The 18,539-nt window shown below is 42.7% G+C and overlaps 1 protein-coding gene across 2 annotated transcripts in view; it reads left to right on the plus strand.

Annotated features, from left to right (window-relative positions):
- The window catches only part of BUB1B (BUB1 mitotic checkpoint serine/threonine kinase B), a 65,737-nt gene that overhangs the window by 21,172 nt on the left and 26,026 nt on the right, over positions 1-18,539 (plus strand). For both annotated transcript variants that reach the window (XM_070053979.2, XM_070053980.2), the window contains exons 6-9: positions 5,813-5,982; positions 6,936-7,150; positions 7,310-7,401; positions 13,617-13,846. In XM_070053979.2, coding sequence (XP_069910080.2) covers positions 5,813-5,982; positions 6,936-7,150; positions 7,310-7,401; positions 13,617-13,846 — 707 coding nt within the window. The remainder of the gene's footprint in view (positions 1-5,812; positions 5,983-6,935; positions 7,151-7,309; positions 7,402-13,616; positions 13,847-18,539) is intronic.

The raw sequence follows: 18,539 nt of genomic DNA on the forward strand, positions 1-18,539 counted from the left end.
AAAGATTTTACTATTTAATAGAAAAGCAGAGTTACAGAGAGAGAGTGAGGGAGAGATATTTTCCATCCGCTGGTTCACTCACCAAATGGTTGCAAAGGCTGGGGCTGAGCTGGGCTGAAACCAGGAGACAGGAACTTCATCCAGGTCTTCCTTATAGTTGGCCAGGGCCCAAGCACTTGAGCCATCTTCCACTGCTTTCCCAGGCACATTAGCAGGGAGCCGAATCAGAAGTAGAACAACCAGGACTTGAACCGGTGCCCATAAAAGAATTTTCTCATGCAGTCCCTTTGTAGACAGTACTGACTTTTACCCTGAACCCCTGGCAAACACTGATCTATTCTCTAGCCCTATATGTTTGCTTTTTCTAGATTATAGTTATATAGCCTTTTCAATGTGACTTCTATGACTTATCATAATACATTTGAATTGCAAAATTCAGATTGGTGATTTGTAAACATTTCCTCCTACCTTAAGCCTGGTCTATTTATTCTCTCAATCGCCATTTATAGAATAAACATTTTTAATATTGAAGAAATCTAGTTATCCATTTTTTCTTGTGTGAGTTGTGCTATATCCGAGAACTTTTTTGTCTATCCAAAGGTCACAAAGATTTTCTCAAGTATTTTTTCTCTTTAAAAAATTTTATCTCCAAAATTTTTTTTAATTTGCGTTTATTTGAGAGGTAAAGAAAGACAGAGTCTGACAGAGATCTTCAAACCTCTGGTTTACTCCCCAAATACTTGTAACAGCTAGAGCTGTGGGCCCAAGCTAAAAAAGCCCGAAACTCAATCCAGGTCTCCTACATGGGTGGCAGGGACTCAGGTACTTGTGCGTTAGCAGGAAGCTAGAGTTGGAAGTGGAACCAGGACTGGCTCTCTTATATGAGAGGTGGGTGTTCTAAGCACCATCCTAACCATTGTGCCAAATGCCCACTCCAAATTTCTTACTTGTAGCTCTTCCTGTTCCTTTGACTGACTGACTGACTTCCTTCCTTCCTGATTGATTGATTGATAAGTTACAGAGAGAGGGAGAGATAGAGAGAGGTCTTCTATCTGCTGGTTCTCTCCCCAGATGACTGGAGCTGACCCTGTCAGAAGCCAGGAACAAAGCACCTCCTCTTGGCCTTCCATGTGGGTTCAAGGGCCCAAACACTTGGGCCATCTTCCTCTGCTTTCCCAAGCACATTAGCAGGGAGGTGGATTGCAAGTGGAGCAGCCGGGAATTGAACTGGCAACCATATGGGATGCCAGCGCCACAGGCTGTGGTTTTACCCACACCATAGTGTTAGCCCCAATTCCTTTGACTTTCTATGTAAGTCTTAGAAGAAACTTCCTGAGGTTTTGATTAGTATTGCATATGAGCCCCATATATTTCTGTATTTATTTTTTTTGATTTCTTTTAGTGAGTTTTGGTAGATTTTGTCTTTTAAGGAATTGATCCATTTCATTCAAATTCATTTTGTTTGTGGACATAGAGTTGTTCATAATATTCTTTTATTATTTTACACTTGCAGGTTATATAGTGATATTTCCCCCTTTCATTCCTGGTAGTGGTAATATGTGGCTTTCCTTCTTTTCTCAGTCTGGCCACAAGTTTATCAGTTTTATTGAAAGCAGCTTTTGGATTGACTGCTTTTCTCTTAGTGATTTTTCATTCTTAATTTTATTTCTGCTCTTCACTTCCTTCTTCTTGCTTTGGTACAACTTGCTCTTTTTGTTATTTAAGGTGAAAGCATAGGGTCATTGATTAAAGACCTTTCTCCTTTTCTAAGTATTTCATGCCTTAAGTTTCCTTTTAGTCACTGCTTTAGCTGCAAGTTTTGATAAGCTGTATTTTCATTTTCATTCAGTTCAAAATATGTACTAATTTCTCTTGTGTCTTCCTTTTAACCTATTGTTTATTTAGAAATGAATTATTTGATTTTGAAATTTTTTGGATTCCACTGTAGTCAGAGAATATTTGTATGATCAGTTCTTGTAAGCTTGTTAAAGTTTGTTTCATCACCCACAATATGATCTATTTTGGTGAATGTTCCATGTGCACTTGAAAAATACATGGGTACTAGCTGTTTTGCAGTGCAGTATTTTGTAAATGTCATTTAGGTCAAGCTGATTGGTGCTTCTCTGGTGTTCTGTATCTTTGCTGACTCTGTTTGCTTGTTCTACTAGCAACTGAGAGGAGCTTTGAAGACTCTTTAATTGTGATTTGTCTGTTTCTTCTTTCAGCCCTGTCAGTTTTGCTTAATGTATTTGAAGTTCTTTTAGAATTGACCTCTTCTTCATTATATGATGTCCCCTTTTATCCACAGTCTCCTTGTTATAAAGTCTGCTTGGTCTGATATAAATACATCCATTCCATCTTTCTTTGTTTATGTATCTTTCTTTCTTTTTTAAGATTTTTATTTATTTGAGAGATAGTTAGACAGTGAGAGGGAGAGACAGAAAGGTCTTCCATCCGCTGGTTCACTCCCCAGGTGGCCGCAATGGCCAGAGCTGTGCCGATCTGAAGCCAGGAGCCAGGTGCTTCTCCCTGGTCTCCCATGTGGGTGCAGGGGCCCAAGGACTTGGGCCATCCTCCATTGCCCTCCCAGGCCACAGCAGAGAGCTGGATTGGAAGAGGAGCTGCCGGGACTAGATCCAGCACCTATATGGGATGCTGTCTCCGCAGGTGGAGGATTAACCTACTGTGCCACTGCGCTGGCCCCTCCTTCTTTCTTTTTAAATGTTTATTTTTGTCTTGAAAGGCAGAGTGACTGAGACAGAGAGATCTCAAAATCAGGATCCTGGTATTCAGTGTGGATCTCCCATATGAATGGCAGGGACCCAGATATTTGATCCATCACCTGTTGCCCACCAGGATGTGCATTAGCAAGAACTTGGATTGGGAGCTGGTGTTGTGGCATAGTGAGTTAAGCTGCCACCTGCAATGCCAGCATCCCATATGATTGACAATTTGTGTCCTGGCTGCTCTACTTCTGATCCAGCTTCCTGCTAATGGCATGGGGAAAACAGTGGAAGATGGCCCAATCCTTGGGCCCCTGCCATCCATGTGGGAGACCCAGAAGAAGCTCCTGGCTCCTGGCTTCGACCTGGCCCAGCCTTGGCCATTGCAACCAAATGGGTACTGAAGCAGCAGATAGAAGTTCTCTGTCTTTGTAACCCTGCCTTTCAAATAAATAAATAAATCTTAAAAGCAGCAGCAGCAGCGAGAAGGGAGAGCTGAGTGGGACATGAATACAGGTTCTCTAATATACGGTTGTGGGCAACCGCAGTGGTGATTTAACTGCTGTGCCAAAGGCCTGCTCTTTGCCTTTTTTCTTTAATTGGTTGCTCTAGGTTATATAATATACTTATATTTTACCACATCAAGTAAAATATAGAAGCTTTATAACTGTATAGGTCCCTTTATCTTTTTTTTTTTTTTTTTTTTTTTTAAGATTGCTTGATTAGAGAAAGGGAGAGATAGGAAGAACAAGATCTTCCATCCACTGGTTCACTTTCCAAATGGCCACAACAGCTAGGGCTGGCCCAGGCTGAAGCCAGGGGCCAGGAACTCCATCTGGGTCTTCCATATGAGTGGCAGGGACCTACATACTGGAGACATTTTGTGCTACCTTCCCAGGCACATTAGCAGGCAGCTGGACAGGAAGCAGTGCAGCTTGGACTTAAGCCAGGCTGGGAAAAAAGTAGAATAGCTGGGAGTCGAACCCGCACTCTGATATGGGAAGCCAATGTCCCAAGCAGCCACTTAGGCTTAACCCTCTTTTCCAGCATCTACTCCTGTGATTGAGAACTGGTCGCATTTTCTTCATCCTTGGTGTCAAGTAATTTTGAATTGTATCCTGAACATATAATCTTTTTTTTTTTTTTTTTTTGACAGGCAGAGTGGACAGTGAGAGAGAGACAGAGAGAAAGGTCTTCCTTTTGCCGTTGGTTCACCCTCCAATGGCCGCCGCGGCCGGCGCACCGCGCTGATCCGATGGCAGGAGCCAGGAGCCAGGTGCTTTTCCTGGTCTCCCATGGGGTGCAGGGCCCAAGCACCTGGGCCATCCTCCACTGCACTCCCTGGCCACAGCAGAGGGCTGGCCTGGAAGAGGGGCAACCGGGACAGAATCCGGCGCCCCGACCGGGACTAGAACCCGGTGTGCCGGCGCCGCTAGGCGGAGGATTAGCCTACTGAGCCGCGGCGCCGGCCCTGAACATATAATCTTGATACTATCCTATTAGACTGAGTCCTGAATGTTGTTGTTTTAACTGAGTAAACAGCCAAACTTTGGGTATCACAAGTGCTTTTTTGTTCCAATGTCAGTTCAGTTTTAAGATTTGTGATATGCTGCTTTGGTCCTCTCCCGTGTGTGTTGTGCCTGAGGTTTAGTTGCACTTGGGCAGTGATTTATGTCATAGTTCAGGTCTCCTGGCCCTTTTCTGTGCTGCTTTGAATCTACCCTGTGCATAGTTATCTCAGGAGTGGGCCCAGAACTTGTGCTAATTCATGTGTGGAATCAGAAGATTCCCTTTCTCACCCCACTCCTCTTCATTATTTCTCCCATACTCTTTGTCCCTTAGAGTCTCCCTTTCCCAGACCTCTGGCCAGAAAGAGGGGGGGTTTCTCTAGGAGTTTTAGATTTCCATACCCCCATTATAGCAGTTCAAACCCACAAGAGAAAACAGAAGAAAAAAGAAACAGGAAACAACCCCGCGTGGGTTGTTTCAAGTTTTGACTTCTCTCCACAGTCCGTTTGCTTTTGTTTACTTTTCAGAGCCCTCAGTTATGTTTTTGGTATGTTGTCTAGAGTTTTTAATTCTAATGAGTGAGAGAGAAAGAGGGAGGCTACAGTAGGCTTACTCCATCTTGGTCAGCAAGTTGTTGTTTTTTTTTTTCCTTCTGATAATTCTTAAAACTGGCAGCAGCACAGGAAGTTTAGTTTTCAAACTTCTGCGAGCTTTGCTAAAGTTAGATGTCATGTTGTGTGCAACTTCATGTCATGTGGGTCAGGAAAATGTGTGTGTGTGTGTGTGTGTATGGAAAGAAAGAGGAAGAATGGGAAAGAGATGTGATAAAATGGATATGACAGAATGTTCATGTTTGAGTCTAGGTGAAGGGTACATGGGTACTCATTTACTCTTTCAACTATTATGTCATTTTTTAAAATTTACAATTAAAAAGGTAATGGGAAATAATATATAAATTTTATAATCATAATGAAAATGTTTAGAATATTTTTAATTGGTCAAACTTCGATATTTAATTGAGGAGCTCAAACTCTTCTAGCCCAAACTTTGTGTGATCTCATGGTGGCTCCCTCTCTTCCTAAGAAAAGAAACGCTTTCTTTAGAATATTCCTATTTGTCTTCTCCCAGCCTGTTCTTTTCCTTTGTTTAGTTACTTTATTTATTTAGAAAATTTTTTTTTATTTATTTGAAAGACAGAGTTACAGAAAGGTAGAGCCAGAGAGAGAGAGAGGTCTTCCATTCCACTGGTTCACTCCCCAAATGACTGCAATGGCCAGAGCTTAGCTGATCCCAAGCCAGAAGCCAGGAGCTTCTTCCAGGTCTCCCATGTGGGTGCAGGGGCCCAAGGACTTGGGCCATCTTGTACTGCTTTCCCAGTCCATCACAGAGAGCTGGACCGGAAGAGGAGCAGCCGGGATCCGAACTGGCGCCCATATGGGATGCCGGCCCGACAGGCTGGGGCTTTAACTCACTGCGCCGCAGCGCCAGCCGCACTTGGTTACTTTAACAAATTAGACATTTTGAGGCTGGTGAGTAGTGAGCATTTCACCAAAGATTCACTGTCCGTTCTTTCACTTCAGACAATTCCAAGCTCGGGTGTCTCGACAGACTCTGCTGGCACTTGAGAAGGAGGACGAGGAGGAAGTTTTTGGAGCTTCTGTACCACAGCGAAGCACACTGGCAGAGCTGAAGAGCAAAGGGAAAAAGACGGCGAGAGCACCAGTCAGCCGTGTCGGAGGTGCTCTCAAGGGTAAGTTTGTTAAATGTCATTTTGGAAAACCCTTAGTCTCTGGTGATAGGCAGATTAGGTAAGCAGATTATGCATAAATATACATGTAGACAGAGTCATAATTTTCTGAGAACTGGGTAATAGAAAGAAAAGTGTCAAAGGAGAGCTAATATACAGTGTGCAGTAAAATCAAAGCCCATCAGTGGTTTTGTGTTTTAAGTAAAGACCTGATTCAAGTTGTTAGGATGCCTTGAGACATTTGGAGGGGTGTTAGCATTGTGGTGCAGTGGGTTAAATTTTGCTGCTAGGGTGCCAGCATCCCAAATCAGAGAGCTGGCTGGAGTCCTGGCTGCTCTACTTCCCAGTCAGCTCCGTGCTAATACAGGGAAGTGCTTGGGCCCCTGCCACCCATGTGGGAGACCAGGATGGAGTTCCTGGCTTCTGGCTTCAGCCTGGCCCAGCCCTGACTATTATGGCCATTTGGGCAGTGAGCCAGTAGATGGAAGAGCTCTCTCTCTGATGCTCTGCTTTTCAAATAGCTTATTGTTCTCTGTACCTTTTATTCAATTTTTCTGTGAACCTGAACCTGCTCTAAAAAATGGTCATTGTTAATTTTTTAAAAATGCTTATTGTTGATCATTTTTGACTATACAAATAGTCCAACTTCTGGCCCTAAAAGGCTGGTGAAAGAATTTTTAACTAGGTCGACATCGTTCTCTGAGGCTTTGGTGCATGCAGGCTTTGAAGTGCCTACCATATTACTACATGTCTTCTTTCAGTTAGCAGCTTGTGAGCATAAGCAACAGAGTAGATAAAAACAGGACTTGTTCGGCTTAATTTTTTTTTAAGAAATCTTTCAGTTCTGTGATGGTAAAAATGTAAGTATTCTTGATTTGAGGAAGAATAGATTTAAATTATCTGTCATCTAAGTTAATAATTAAATATTTTACATGTAGTTTTATTTTTTTTCCTAGCTCCAAGCCAGAACAGAGGACTTCAAAATCCGGTTCCTCAACATATGCAAAGTAATTGTAGAATTACTGTTTTTGATGAAAACACGGGTGAGGCTTCTCTAGCAGAGTTGTCTAAGCCTGCAGTCCAGCCATGGACAGCACGCCCTGTGGCCAGGGCCAAAGAAAATGAGCTGCAAGCAGGCCCTTGGAACATAGACAGGCCCTTGCAAAACAAGGTAAGGACTCTTAGATCCAGTGTATTTATCTGCCAACCTAACACATCAGATTTAGAGTAAAAGAGTGTTTTAATTCCTCTTGAATATTTAGGCCTGGTCGGCATATGCTGTGTTAGAATGTAAAACTATGGTAATTTTAATTTTCTTCTTCATCTTTAGCCTCATGATAATACAGCTTTTGTGACAGTTGGGCCCCCTGTGCGTCCCAGTTTTACTCCATATGTGGAAGAGACTGCACAACAACCCGTTATGTAAGTTTGAGTTCCAGATTTTTTTTTTTAAGACAGAAAAACATACAAAGATATCCCATTCTAGTTTACTCCCTAAGTGTCATTAACAGCTGGGACCATGCCATGCTGAAGCTAGGAGCTGGGAACTTAATCCATGTCTCCCATGTGTGTGACAGGAGCTAAACTAAGTGAGCCATCACCTGCTGTCTCTCAAGGTACTCCCTAGCAGGAAGCTGGAATCAGAAGCAGAGCTAGGACTCAAACAAAGCCCTCTGATACAGGATGTGGGTGCCGCAAGCAGCATCTTAATGGTTATACCAAATGCCTACCTCTGAATTCCAGATACTTTAAAAAGAGAATTACTAAAGGTGGGCACAGGCACCTATCCTCATTCCCAAAGGCATTTTCTTCTTGGTAAGAATGAAAGTACTCAAAGTTTTGTTCATCCTTTTATTAAGAAATAAACTGATTTATTAGGTTTATATTTATATTGCTGTAGGAAAGATAATTACTGTGATTTAAATGAGATGTTCTGCTTTTGTTATTGACAGTAATTAGAAATTACAATCATTTTCCTATTTAACCTGCCTGTTTTTTCCTCTGGACATCTTTTTCCCTTTCTAACTCTTAGCATTTCTGTCTCTACGAAAAAGTATCATAGGTGTGGTTAATCAAGCCAGTCTGAGATTTAATCTAATATTTAACATGGCTGAATTCTAAATATTTGGTTGAATTCTGAGTCCCATTGCAATAGTTTCCTAATAATGACTTAATTTTTATTTTTTAAAGATTTATTTTGGGGCAGCCCTATGGCATAGCTGGTAAAGCTGCCACCTGCAGTGCCAGAATCCCATATGGGCGCCGGTTTGAGTCCTGGCTGCTCCACTTCTGATCCAGCTCTCTGTTATGGCCTGTGAAAGCAAGTCCTTGGGCCTCTGCACCTGCATGGGAGACCCAGAAGAAGCTCCAGACTCCTGGCTTCAGATCAGCCCAGCTGCAGCCATTGCAGCCATCTGGGGAGTGAGCCAGTGATGGAAGACCTCATCCTCCCTCCTCCATCCCTCCCTCCCTCCCTCCCTCCCCGTAACTCTGCCTTTCAAATAAATAAAATAAATATTTAAAAATATATATTTATTTTATTTATTTGAAAGGCAGTTACAGAGAGAGGTAGAGAGAAAGAGAGTTCTTCCATCTGCTAGTAAATTCCCCAAATGGCCGCAACGACCGGGACTAGGCTAGGCTGAAGCAGGAGCTTCTTCTGGTTCTCCCACATGGTGGCAGGGCCTCAAGCACTTGGGTCATCCTCCACTGCTTTCCTAGGTGCATTAGCAGGAAGATGGATCAGAAGTGGAGTGGCTGGATGTGAACTGGCGCCTGTATGGGATGCTGATACTGTAGGCTGGGACTTTAACCAGCTGCGCCACAGCACCAGCTCCTCATAACAACTTTATAACCCCTACTTTATGCCACGTAATAATAGGAGTGCAAAAATAAAGAAAATTTGAGCATATTCTATCTGATTAGAGATTCAAGACAAGGGAAGCTCTTTTTAAGAAAATCATATGAACCTTTATAAAAATTAATAGCATGACATTTATAGATGCTTAATTTTTCTGAAGTTTCAAATTGTTTTGCAGGAACATGGATTATGTCAAATATTAATGTGGTATAGGAAATGTTAAAATGTATTTAAATTCTTTCTTCTGAGTGTTTGATTCCTTTAACACATTTTTCTTTAGGTTTTTACTTAATGATGTGTAGGAACTCTTCATAGATAAGAAAACCAGTTAAAATCTGTAATAGGAATTACAAATATCTCCCCTCCTCCCAATTTGTCACTTTTTTTTTTACCTTATGTAGCAATAACTGTTATAAATAATTTTAGATTTTATATAATTGAATTTAGCAGGTTTTTTTTTTTTTTCTTTTCTGTCCCCATCTGTTGTTGTTAGTTCTCTTATCCATTCTCTAGGCTATTGCAGGTCTAAAGTGCACATATGATTGTGTTGTCTTCAAGGTGAGAATCTCCTGCTAGTTCCCCATAACCTTTCAGATGTAGCCCAAACTCAGCAGTCTGAGACTTGGCCTCTGCCAACATCTCCAGTTTTCGCAGTGGTCACAGTAGACCATAAGTTCATGAATCTGGAATAGCTTCAAAGCTACCCTTACCCACTTCTTCCAGCAGACTGATTCTTATGCCTCCTTTAGGCCTTTACTCAGATGTCAGCCCCTCTAGACATCCTTTTGGGAAGTGCTTTCTACCATTCTTGCCCATCTGGGTCCGGCTCCTGGAATCATTCTGCTGTGGTTTACCATGTGCTCTGGGTTGCTGTGTTTACTGTCTGTCACAGCCTTTCTTATTTTTCCCTGCCTACTGGAGTGTGACTTCCTTCTGGTCAGTGGCTGTGTCTTCCTACTCTTTTTTTTTTTTTTTTTTTTTTTTTTGACAGGCAGAGTGGACAATGAGAGAGAGAGAGACAGAGAGAAAGGTCTTCCTTTACTGTTGGTTCACCCTCCAATGGCCACTGCAGCCAGCACACAGCGCTGATCCGAAGCCAGGAGCCAGGTGTTTTTCCTGGTCTCCCATACGGGTGCAGGGCCCAAGCTCTTGTGCCATCCTCCACTGCACTCCCTGGCCACAGCAGAGAGCTGGCCTGGAAGAGGGGCAACCGGGACAGAATCCGGCGCCCCAACTGGGACTATAACGCAGTGTGCCGGCGCCGCAGGCGGAGGATTAGCCTATTGAGCCGCAGTGCCAGCCTACTCTTTAATTCCTGTCCTTGGGCTCCTGTACCCATGTGGCGACCCAGGTGGAATTCCAGGCTCCTGGCTTTAGTGTGGCCCAGCCTCAGCTGTTGCAGCCATATAGATAGTGAACCAGTGGATAGAAGATCTCTCACTTTCTTTTTCTCTCCCTCTCTCTTCCTCTTTTTCTGTAACTCTGCATTTAAAATGAATAATTAACTCTTTAAAAAATATATATGAATTGAAAAATAAATTACTAGGGATTCTGTTGAATCTATAGGTCACTTGAATTAATGTTATATTAAGTCTTCTGATCCTTGAACATGGGGTATCATTCCATTTATGTCTTCTCTAATTCCTTTCAATTATATTTTATAGTTTCAGACTATGTCTTGTACTTTTCTTTAATTAATAGACTTTATTTTATTTGAAGATTTATTTTTTATTTATTTGAAAGAGTTACAGATAGAAGAAAAGACAGATCTTCCATCCACTGGTATACTTCCCACATGGCTTCAGTGGTTGGGGAGGGGCAAGGCAAAAGCCAGGAGTTTCATCCAGTTCCCCAACATGGGTGGAGGGGCCCAAGCACTTGGGCCGTGATCCACTGCTTTCCCAGGAGCATTAGCAGGGAGCTGGACTAGAAGTGGAGCATCCAGAACTTGAACTGGTGCATGTATGGGATGTGGACATTCAGGCAGTGGCTTAACCTGTTGTGCCACATCCCCAGACCCAGTAGACTTTATTTTTAAAATAATCTTTAGGTTTACAGAAAAATTGAGTAGTACAGAAAGTTCCTGTATGCTCCCTTCCCCCAACCTTATATAATTTACCTTTTTATTTTTTTTAAAGAATTTATTTATTTATTTGAAAGTCAGAGTTACAGAAAGCATGGGAGGGAGAGAGAGAGATCTTCCATCTGCTGGTTCACTCCCCAGATGGTGGCAGTGGCTGGGGCTGCGGCAGTCCAGAGCTAGGAGCCAGAAGCTTCATCCAGGTCTCCCACATGAGCGTCAGAGGCCCAAACACTTGGGCCATCTTCCACTGCTTTTTCCAGGCCTTTATCTGGCAGCTGGATTGGAAGTGGAGCAGCTGGGGCTCAAATCAGTGCCCATATGGGATGCTAGCTAGCATCCCAGGTGGGAGCTTTACCCACTATACCACAATGCCGGCCTCATCATCTTTTATTAGTGTGTTACATTTGATATAATTGATGAACCAATATTGACACATTATTACTGGCTAAAGTCTGTGGTTGTTTTTCTCTTAAAGATTTGTTTACTTGAAAAGCAGAGTGACAGAGAGGAAGACACATAGAGAGTTAGTGATCTCATATCTGCTGGTTCATTCCCCAAACGCCTGTAACAGCCAGGGTTGAAGAGGCCAAAACCAGGAGCCAAGAACGGGTGGAGGGTGTTCAAGCACTTGAGCCATCTTCTGCTACTGTCCAGGCAAATTAGCAGGGAGCTGGATCAGAAACAGAACAGTTGGGACTCAAACTGGCATTCCAACATGGGATGTAGGTGTTCTATATGGTGGCCTAACCCACTGCACTACAACACCTACCCCTAAAGTCTGTTGTTTGTATTAGGATTCACTCTATATGTGGGGGTTTTGTTTGTTTACTTGAAAGGCAGTTACAAAGAAAGAGGGAAAGATAGAGGGAGATCGTCCATCTGCTGGTTCACTCCCTAAATGGCCGCAACGGTCGGGGCTGGACCAGGCTGAAACCAGGAGCCAGGAGCTTCCTCTGGGTCTCCCACATGGTTGCAGGGGCCCAAGCATTTAGGCCATCTTCTGCTGCTTTCCCAGCTGTGCTAACAGGGAGCTGGATCACAAGTAGAGCAGCTGGGACTCAAACTGGTGCCCATTTGGGAAGCCAGCTCTGCAGGTAGCGGCTTATAAAGTAGAGGTTTTTTTGTTTGTTTGTTTTTTTGAAGAGTTACAGAGCAAGTGGAAGAGAGAGAGAGAGATCTTCACTTGCTGGTTCATTCCCCACATGGCTGCAATGGCTGGGACTGGGCGAGGCCGAAGCCAGGAGCCAGGAGCTTCATTTTGGTCTCCCATGTGGGTGGCAGGGGCCTAAATTCTTGGACCATTTTCCACAGTGTTCCCAGGCCATGAGCAGAGAACTGGATTGGAGGTGGAGCAGCTGGAGCTCAAACCGGTGCCCATACAGGGTGTTGGTATGGCAGGTGGCAGTTTTAACACACCACAACACCAGCCCCCAGAATTGTTATCTTAATTTCATTTTCAGATTGTTCATTGCAAGTGTATAAAATACACTTGATTTTTATATATTAATCTTATTCTTCTGATGAACTCATTATTTAACAATTTTTTTAGTGAGTCTTTAGGATTTTTTATAGCTAAGCTCATGTCATTTGCAAATAGTTTTACTTCTTCCTTCCCATTTGGACTCCTATTAATTTTTTTTCTTGCCTAATGGACTTGGCTAGAATTTTTGGTACAGTGTTGAATGGAAGTGGCAAGTCTTATTAATAAGTCTCTGTCTTGTTCTTGACCTGAGGAAATACATCCTGTCTTTCACTATGAAATATGGTGCTAGTGTGGGTTTCTCATAGAAGTCCTTTATGAGGTTGAACAGTTAGAGCAGTTTTTTTAAGCATGAAAATGCTCAAACCCTACTGTTACAGGTTCTGATTTAGTGGCTCTGATTTAGTGTACTTGTGAAGAGGCATATTAATAAGGTGAGATGAGAACATCTGCTTGTCCTCTGTCACTCACCCATTATCCTCAGTAGGGAACCTTGAACTTCCTATCATCATTTCCCTATTGCTATATTTCTAACTCTTAACTATTTTGGGTGCTAAATTGTGAAGCACTGCCTTATTATGCAGATAAACTTCTTTTCATACTCTGAGTTAAATTGTAGTATCAAAATTTATTGTAAGCAGTATAAGATATTTGACAACCTTAACTTTGATTTAATTCCCTCCCTCATCCTAACAGATGTGGTACTCAGAACATAATTATTAATTACTCTTGTAAGTTATTTTTAGCCTCTTAATCTCATTTTTTAAATGGATTACATATATATAGTCTTTTTTTTTTTTTTTTTAAGATTTATTTATTTTGAAAGTCAGAGTTACACAGAGAGAGAAGGTGGAGAGAGAGGTCTTCCATCCAATGGTTCACACCCCAGATGGCTGTAATGGCCGGAGCTGTGCCAGTCCAAAGCCAGGAGCTTCTTCCGGGTCTCCCATGCAGGTGCAGGGTCCCAAGCGCTCGGGCCATTTTCTAATGCTTTCCCAGGCCATAGCAGATAGCTGGATCGGAGGAGGAGCAGCTGGGTCTCGAACCGGCACCCATATGGGATGCCGGCGCTTCAGGCCAGAGCATTAACCCATTGCCACAGCACTGGCCCCATATATAGTCTTGTTACTAACATTGTCTATGTGTTTGGTCAAAATATGTACAAAATAACTTTTTTAACCTGATGGTGAACAGTTGTTACTTTGCTTCTTTAGGACCCCATGTAAAATTGAACCCAGTATAAACCATGTTCTAAGCACCAGAAAGCCTGGAAAGGAAGAAGGAGACCCCCTGCAAAGGGTTCAAAGTCATCAGCAAGAGTCTGGAGAGAAGAAAGAGAAGATGATGTACTGTAAGGAGAAGATTTATGCGGGAGTTGGGGAGTTCTCCTTTGAAGAAATCCGGGCTGAAGTTTTCCGGAAGAAACTAAAAGAGCGAAGGGAAGGTATGTGTCTGATCAAATTCAAGTTTGTGGAAGTAGCTTAACTTAGTTTTGGGAAGGTTGTGCTTATAGGATAAGCCAGGGGAAAGCTGCCCCATTATTAGTAGCTTTATGTGGTGTTTCTGTGACTGTCCTATGACTCTCTGTGTATAAGCTGAACCCTGATTGCTGCTTCCCCAAAAACTCAAGGGGAAAGGGACTCAGTCCATGTTCAGGAGTGAAAGAAAAGTTCTGAACTCTAGGAATAAATTCATTTTCCCTAAAATAATAATCACAGCTGTGACACCCAACTGGCATGTGTGGGTATAACATGCCTTCTCTTCATTTCTTTTCCTAATGTTGCCTGTTTCACTTTACCTTTGATACTATGTCTAAAATTCCTCCCAGGACTTAACATGGATTAACATACTTGGTCACACCTCAGTCACTTAATTATATTTCTTTTTATTTTTTTTTTCTAATTTATCTTATTTATTTGAAAGGCAGAGTTATAGGGAGAAAGGGAGATAGAGAGATAGATCCATTGATTCACTCCCTAAATGACCACAATGGCTGGAACTGGGCCAGGCCAAAGCCAGGAGACTGCAACTCCATCTGGGTCTCCCATGTGGTTGCAGGGGCCCAAGCACTTGGACCATCTTCTGCTGCTTTCCCAGGTGCATTAGCAGGGAGCTGAATCAGAAATGGAGCAGCCAGACTCAAATGGGATGCCAGAGTTGCAGGCGATGGCTTAACCCACTGTACCACAATGCTGGCCCCATTTTTATTGTTTTCTTAAAAGACAGTAAGACATTATCTTTTTATTCATATTTTTGGTTTGTTTGCTTGAGAAACAGTGACAGACATATCTTTCATCTACTTGTTTGTTCACCAGATGCTCACAACAACCAGGACTGGAACAGGCCAAAGCCGGGATTTTGGAATTCAGTCTGGGTCCCCCATGTGGCTGGCAATACTTGATCCATCACCTACTGCCTCCCAGGGTATACCAGTTAGCAGAAAGCCAGAAGCAGAACTAGGACTCAAACGCAGGCATTCCCATGTGGGATGTGGGTATCCCAAGTGGAATCTTAACTGCTGTGACAGATGCCCACCCCAAAGACAATATCTTATTTCTAAGTTAAGGATGCTTGGGGCCGGTGCTGTGACGTAGGGGGTTAAAGTCCTGGCCTGCAGCGCCGACATCCCATGTGGGCACCGGTTCAAGTCCCAGCTGTTCCTCTTTTCATCCAGCTCTCTGCTATGGTCTGAGAAAGCAGTGGAAGATGGCCCAAGTCCTTGGGCCCCTGCACCCGCGTGGGAGACCTGGAAGTGGCTCCTGGCTTCAAATCAGCTCAGCTCTGGCCATTGTGGTCATTTGTGGAGTGAACCAGCAGAATGGAAGACCTTCTCTCTCTCCCTCTGTGCCTCTTTCTCTTTCTGTGTAACTCTGACTTTCAAATAAAATTTAAAAAATTAATTAATTAAGGGATGCTTTGTAGTAAATTGGGAAATGGAAAGCAGTTCTGATTCTGGAGGCTAGAGTACTTGGAGGAAGGTGATAGAGCAGAGTAGGCTAAGAAGTAGAAAGTACGGCACTCGGGACGTCAGGCATTAGAAGATGGGGGAGCAAAGATGGCATAGGAGAAGACTTGGGAGAGGATCTAAAGATAGATTTCATCCATTTAGAGATTTCACTGGGATCTGTATCAGGAAAGAAGAAAGTAATGTTTCTTTGTATATGAATATCCAGAATAACCTACTATTGTAGCTCAGCTCTCAACTTTTGTAAAACAGATTACTAGTAAATTTGGAATGCCTTCATTTATTATGTCAAGTAGTGCCTTCCAAGATTGACAAAAGTGCTCAGGGTTCAAATAATATACTGAAAGACAGAATTTAGGTGTCTAGGCTAGGAGAGAGGGATTTCTGCAAAGCAAAGTTTTTAAAAAATAGGTACCAGGGCAGGTATTTGGCAAAGGTTAAGTTCTAGCTTGAGACCCCCCAGTGTCCTGTATGGAGTGCCTGGGTTCAAGTTCCTGCCCTGCTCTCCATGCCAGCTCCTGATTATGTACCTCCTGGGAAGCAGCAGGTGATAACCCAGGTAGTTGGGTCCCTGCCACCCAAGTGGGAAACTCAGGTTGAGTTCTTGGGTCTTAACTTCAGCCTGCCTCAGCCTCCACTTTTGGGATGTGAACGAGCAAATAGGAGATGTCTCTCTGCCTGTGAAATAAGTAGTAATAAAAATAAATTAATAAAAACTTTCAAAAATGCTTGTATTAAAAAAATGAAATTTACCCCAACAAAGAAATGGGTCAGGAGAGTTAAATATAAGCTAGAAAAAGAATGAGGTGTCTGAGGTGAAAGTTGTTTACTTAAGGGAAAATCCTAGCTTACAGCGAGAATACAGAAGTAAGGTTAAAGTACATTTTATCCTCAGCTGGCCAGAAAATGACCCATGTTAGGTTTTGGTGGGATCTAAATAGCTAAAAAGGAGTATTGACCTCTGAGGATTTCCTGACCTGGTCTCTGAATCTAGTTTCTGAACTTAAAATTTCCATCTGTATGGTTTGTACCCTTATAAGTCCTCACACCCGTAAACATGGTTTTTATTTATTTATTTGAAAGTCAAAGTTACAGAGAAAGGGAGAGAGCTTCTATCCACTGGTAAACTCCCCAAATGGCTGCAACAGTCACGTCTGGGCCAGGTTGAAGCCAGGAGCCAGGAACTCTATTTGGATCTCCCATATACATGGCAGAGACCCAAGTACTTGAGCTGTCACCTGCTGCCTCCCAGGTGCATTAGCAGGGAGCTGGACTGGAAACAGAGCAACCAGGATGTGAACCAGTGCTCTGATATGGGATACGGGTTTCACAAGCAGTAGCTTAACCTGCTATACCACAATGCCTGCCTCTAAATATGGATTCTTTATAATTATTGAAACCTGGCTTCAAAGAGGGATACAAGGAAAGAAGAAGCCAAAATCTAGGCTGACAAGATGGTTGTTCTTGTTGCTGATCCCAAACCATTTTCTTCCCGTTCCTTCGAAAATTCTGGCTTCTTTCAGAGTCATATCCTTCAATTTTTTTTTCCTGTGTTTTCCGAGTCTCCCTAGCAATTCTCATCTCAGACGTTTCAGTCTCTCCCTTTCATTCAATTGATTGAGCACCTGGCTTGCTAATTTTCTTTTCTTTAAAGCTTTATTTATTTGAAAGGGAGAGTGACAGAGAAAGAGGGAGAGACAGAGAAAAAGAGGTCTTTCATCTGCTGGTTCACTCTCCAAATGGCTATAATGGTCAGGGCTGGGCCATGCTGAAGCTAGGAGCTCCATCTGGGTTTTCCACATGGATGGCAGGGGTCCAAGTACTTGGGGCTGTCTTCTGCTGCCTTCCTAGGCACATCAGCAGGGAACTGGATTGGAAGTGGAGCAGTCAGGACTAGAACCAGCACACTGATATGGAATGCCAGCATTGCAGGTACTGTGCCACAATGCCGGCCCACATATCTTTTTTTTTTCTATGCCTATGTCATCCTTAACTTCTCAACTCTTAACCTCCTATGATCTCTTCCTTTACCCTACCCGTCATCCCCTCCCATAGTCTATTGACTGTCACTTCATGACTGTACCACTGTAGAAATCTCTACTTTGAAGGTCCTATTTTGTGACCACTACCTTCTGTTTTAGCTTTACTTTAGGACTCCGCCTCAGAAATTCTTTGGTCTCATTGGGGTTGCTAATCCATCCTTAAGACTTTGTTGTTTTTTTTTTTTTTGTTATTCATTATCATCTTTAAATCCTGACTTCCTTTACTACAGCTCAGAGTCATGATCAATCATTATAATCATTCCCCTGTAAATACCCTTACCTCCTTTGCTCCCCCATCTCTTGTATTCACCTGGCAAAACCTCAATCCTGGTTAAATTCTGTATCTGCATTTAAGCAGTTTAAATGCAACTGTGTGTCCTTGTTTCACTTTCAATTTATAGCTACGAATCTCAGATGGGCATTCACTAGTACCTAACAATCTTATCATACTTCCCTGGTAGGTCAGATTTTTCCCTCTGCTAAAACAACTAATTTTCTTTTCTATTTTTAAATCTTCTCAGTTTGATCTTGGTTGCTTCATATTTCATTGAGAAAATAGAAGCAATGTAATGGTAATGCCACTTTATCACCACCAAATCTATCTTATCTGCAATTTGTACTCATACACTTAACCTCATATTATTTCTGTTCAAATTGTTAAGATTTCTCTGTTTGGCTTTTAGAGCTCACCCTTACTCACCTCAAGGATTTGGTCCTTACAGCTTTTTTCCTGCCTCTCTCCTTTTTCCCTTTCTACTAAACTGTTCTCATCATAAAATAAATTCCCACAAAAAAAAAAAAAAAAAAAAAAAAAAAAAAAAAGAACCCTCCGCTATCTCAATATTCTTCTCTGGGGCCGGCGCTATGGCGTATCGGGTGAAGGCACCCCTTGCAGTGCTAGTTCTCATTTGGGCATTGGTTTGAGTCCCGGCTGCTCCGCTTCTGAGCCGGCTCTCTGCTATGACCTGGGAAAGCAATAGAAGATGGCCCAAGTCCTTGGGCCCTTGTACCCGCGTGGGAAACCTGGAAGAGGCTCCTGGCTCCTGGCTTCGGATCAGCCCAGCTCTGGCCATTGTGGCTAATTGGGGAGTAAACCAGTGGATGGAAGACCTCTCTCTTTCTCTCTCTGC

Source organism: Oryctolagus cuniculus, chromosome 12 (assembly GCF_051225735.1).
Source record: "Oryctolagus cuniculus isolate XC-2025 breed Fujian yellow rabbit chromosome 12, ASM5122573v1, whole genome shotgun sequence".
NCBI lineage: Eukaryota > Metazoa > Chordata > Mammalia > Lagomorpha > Leporidae > Oryctolagus > Oryctolagus cuniculus.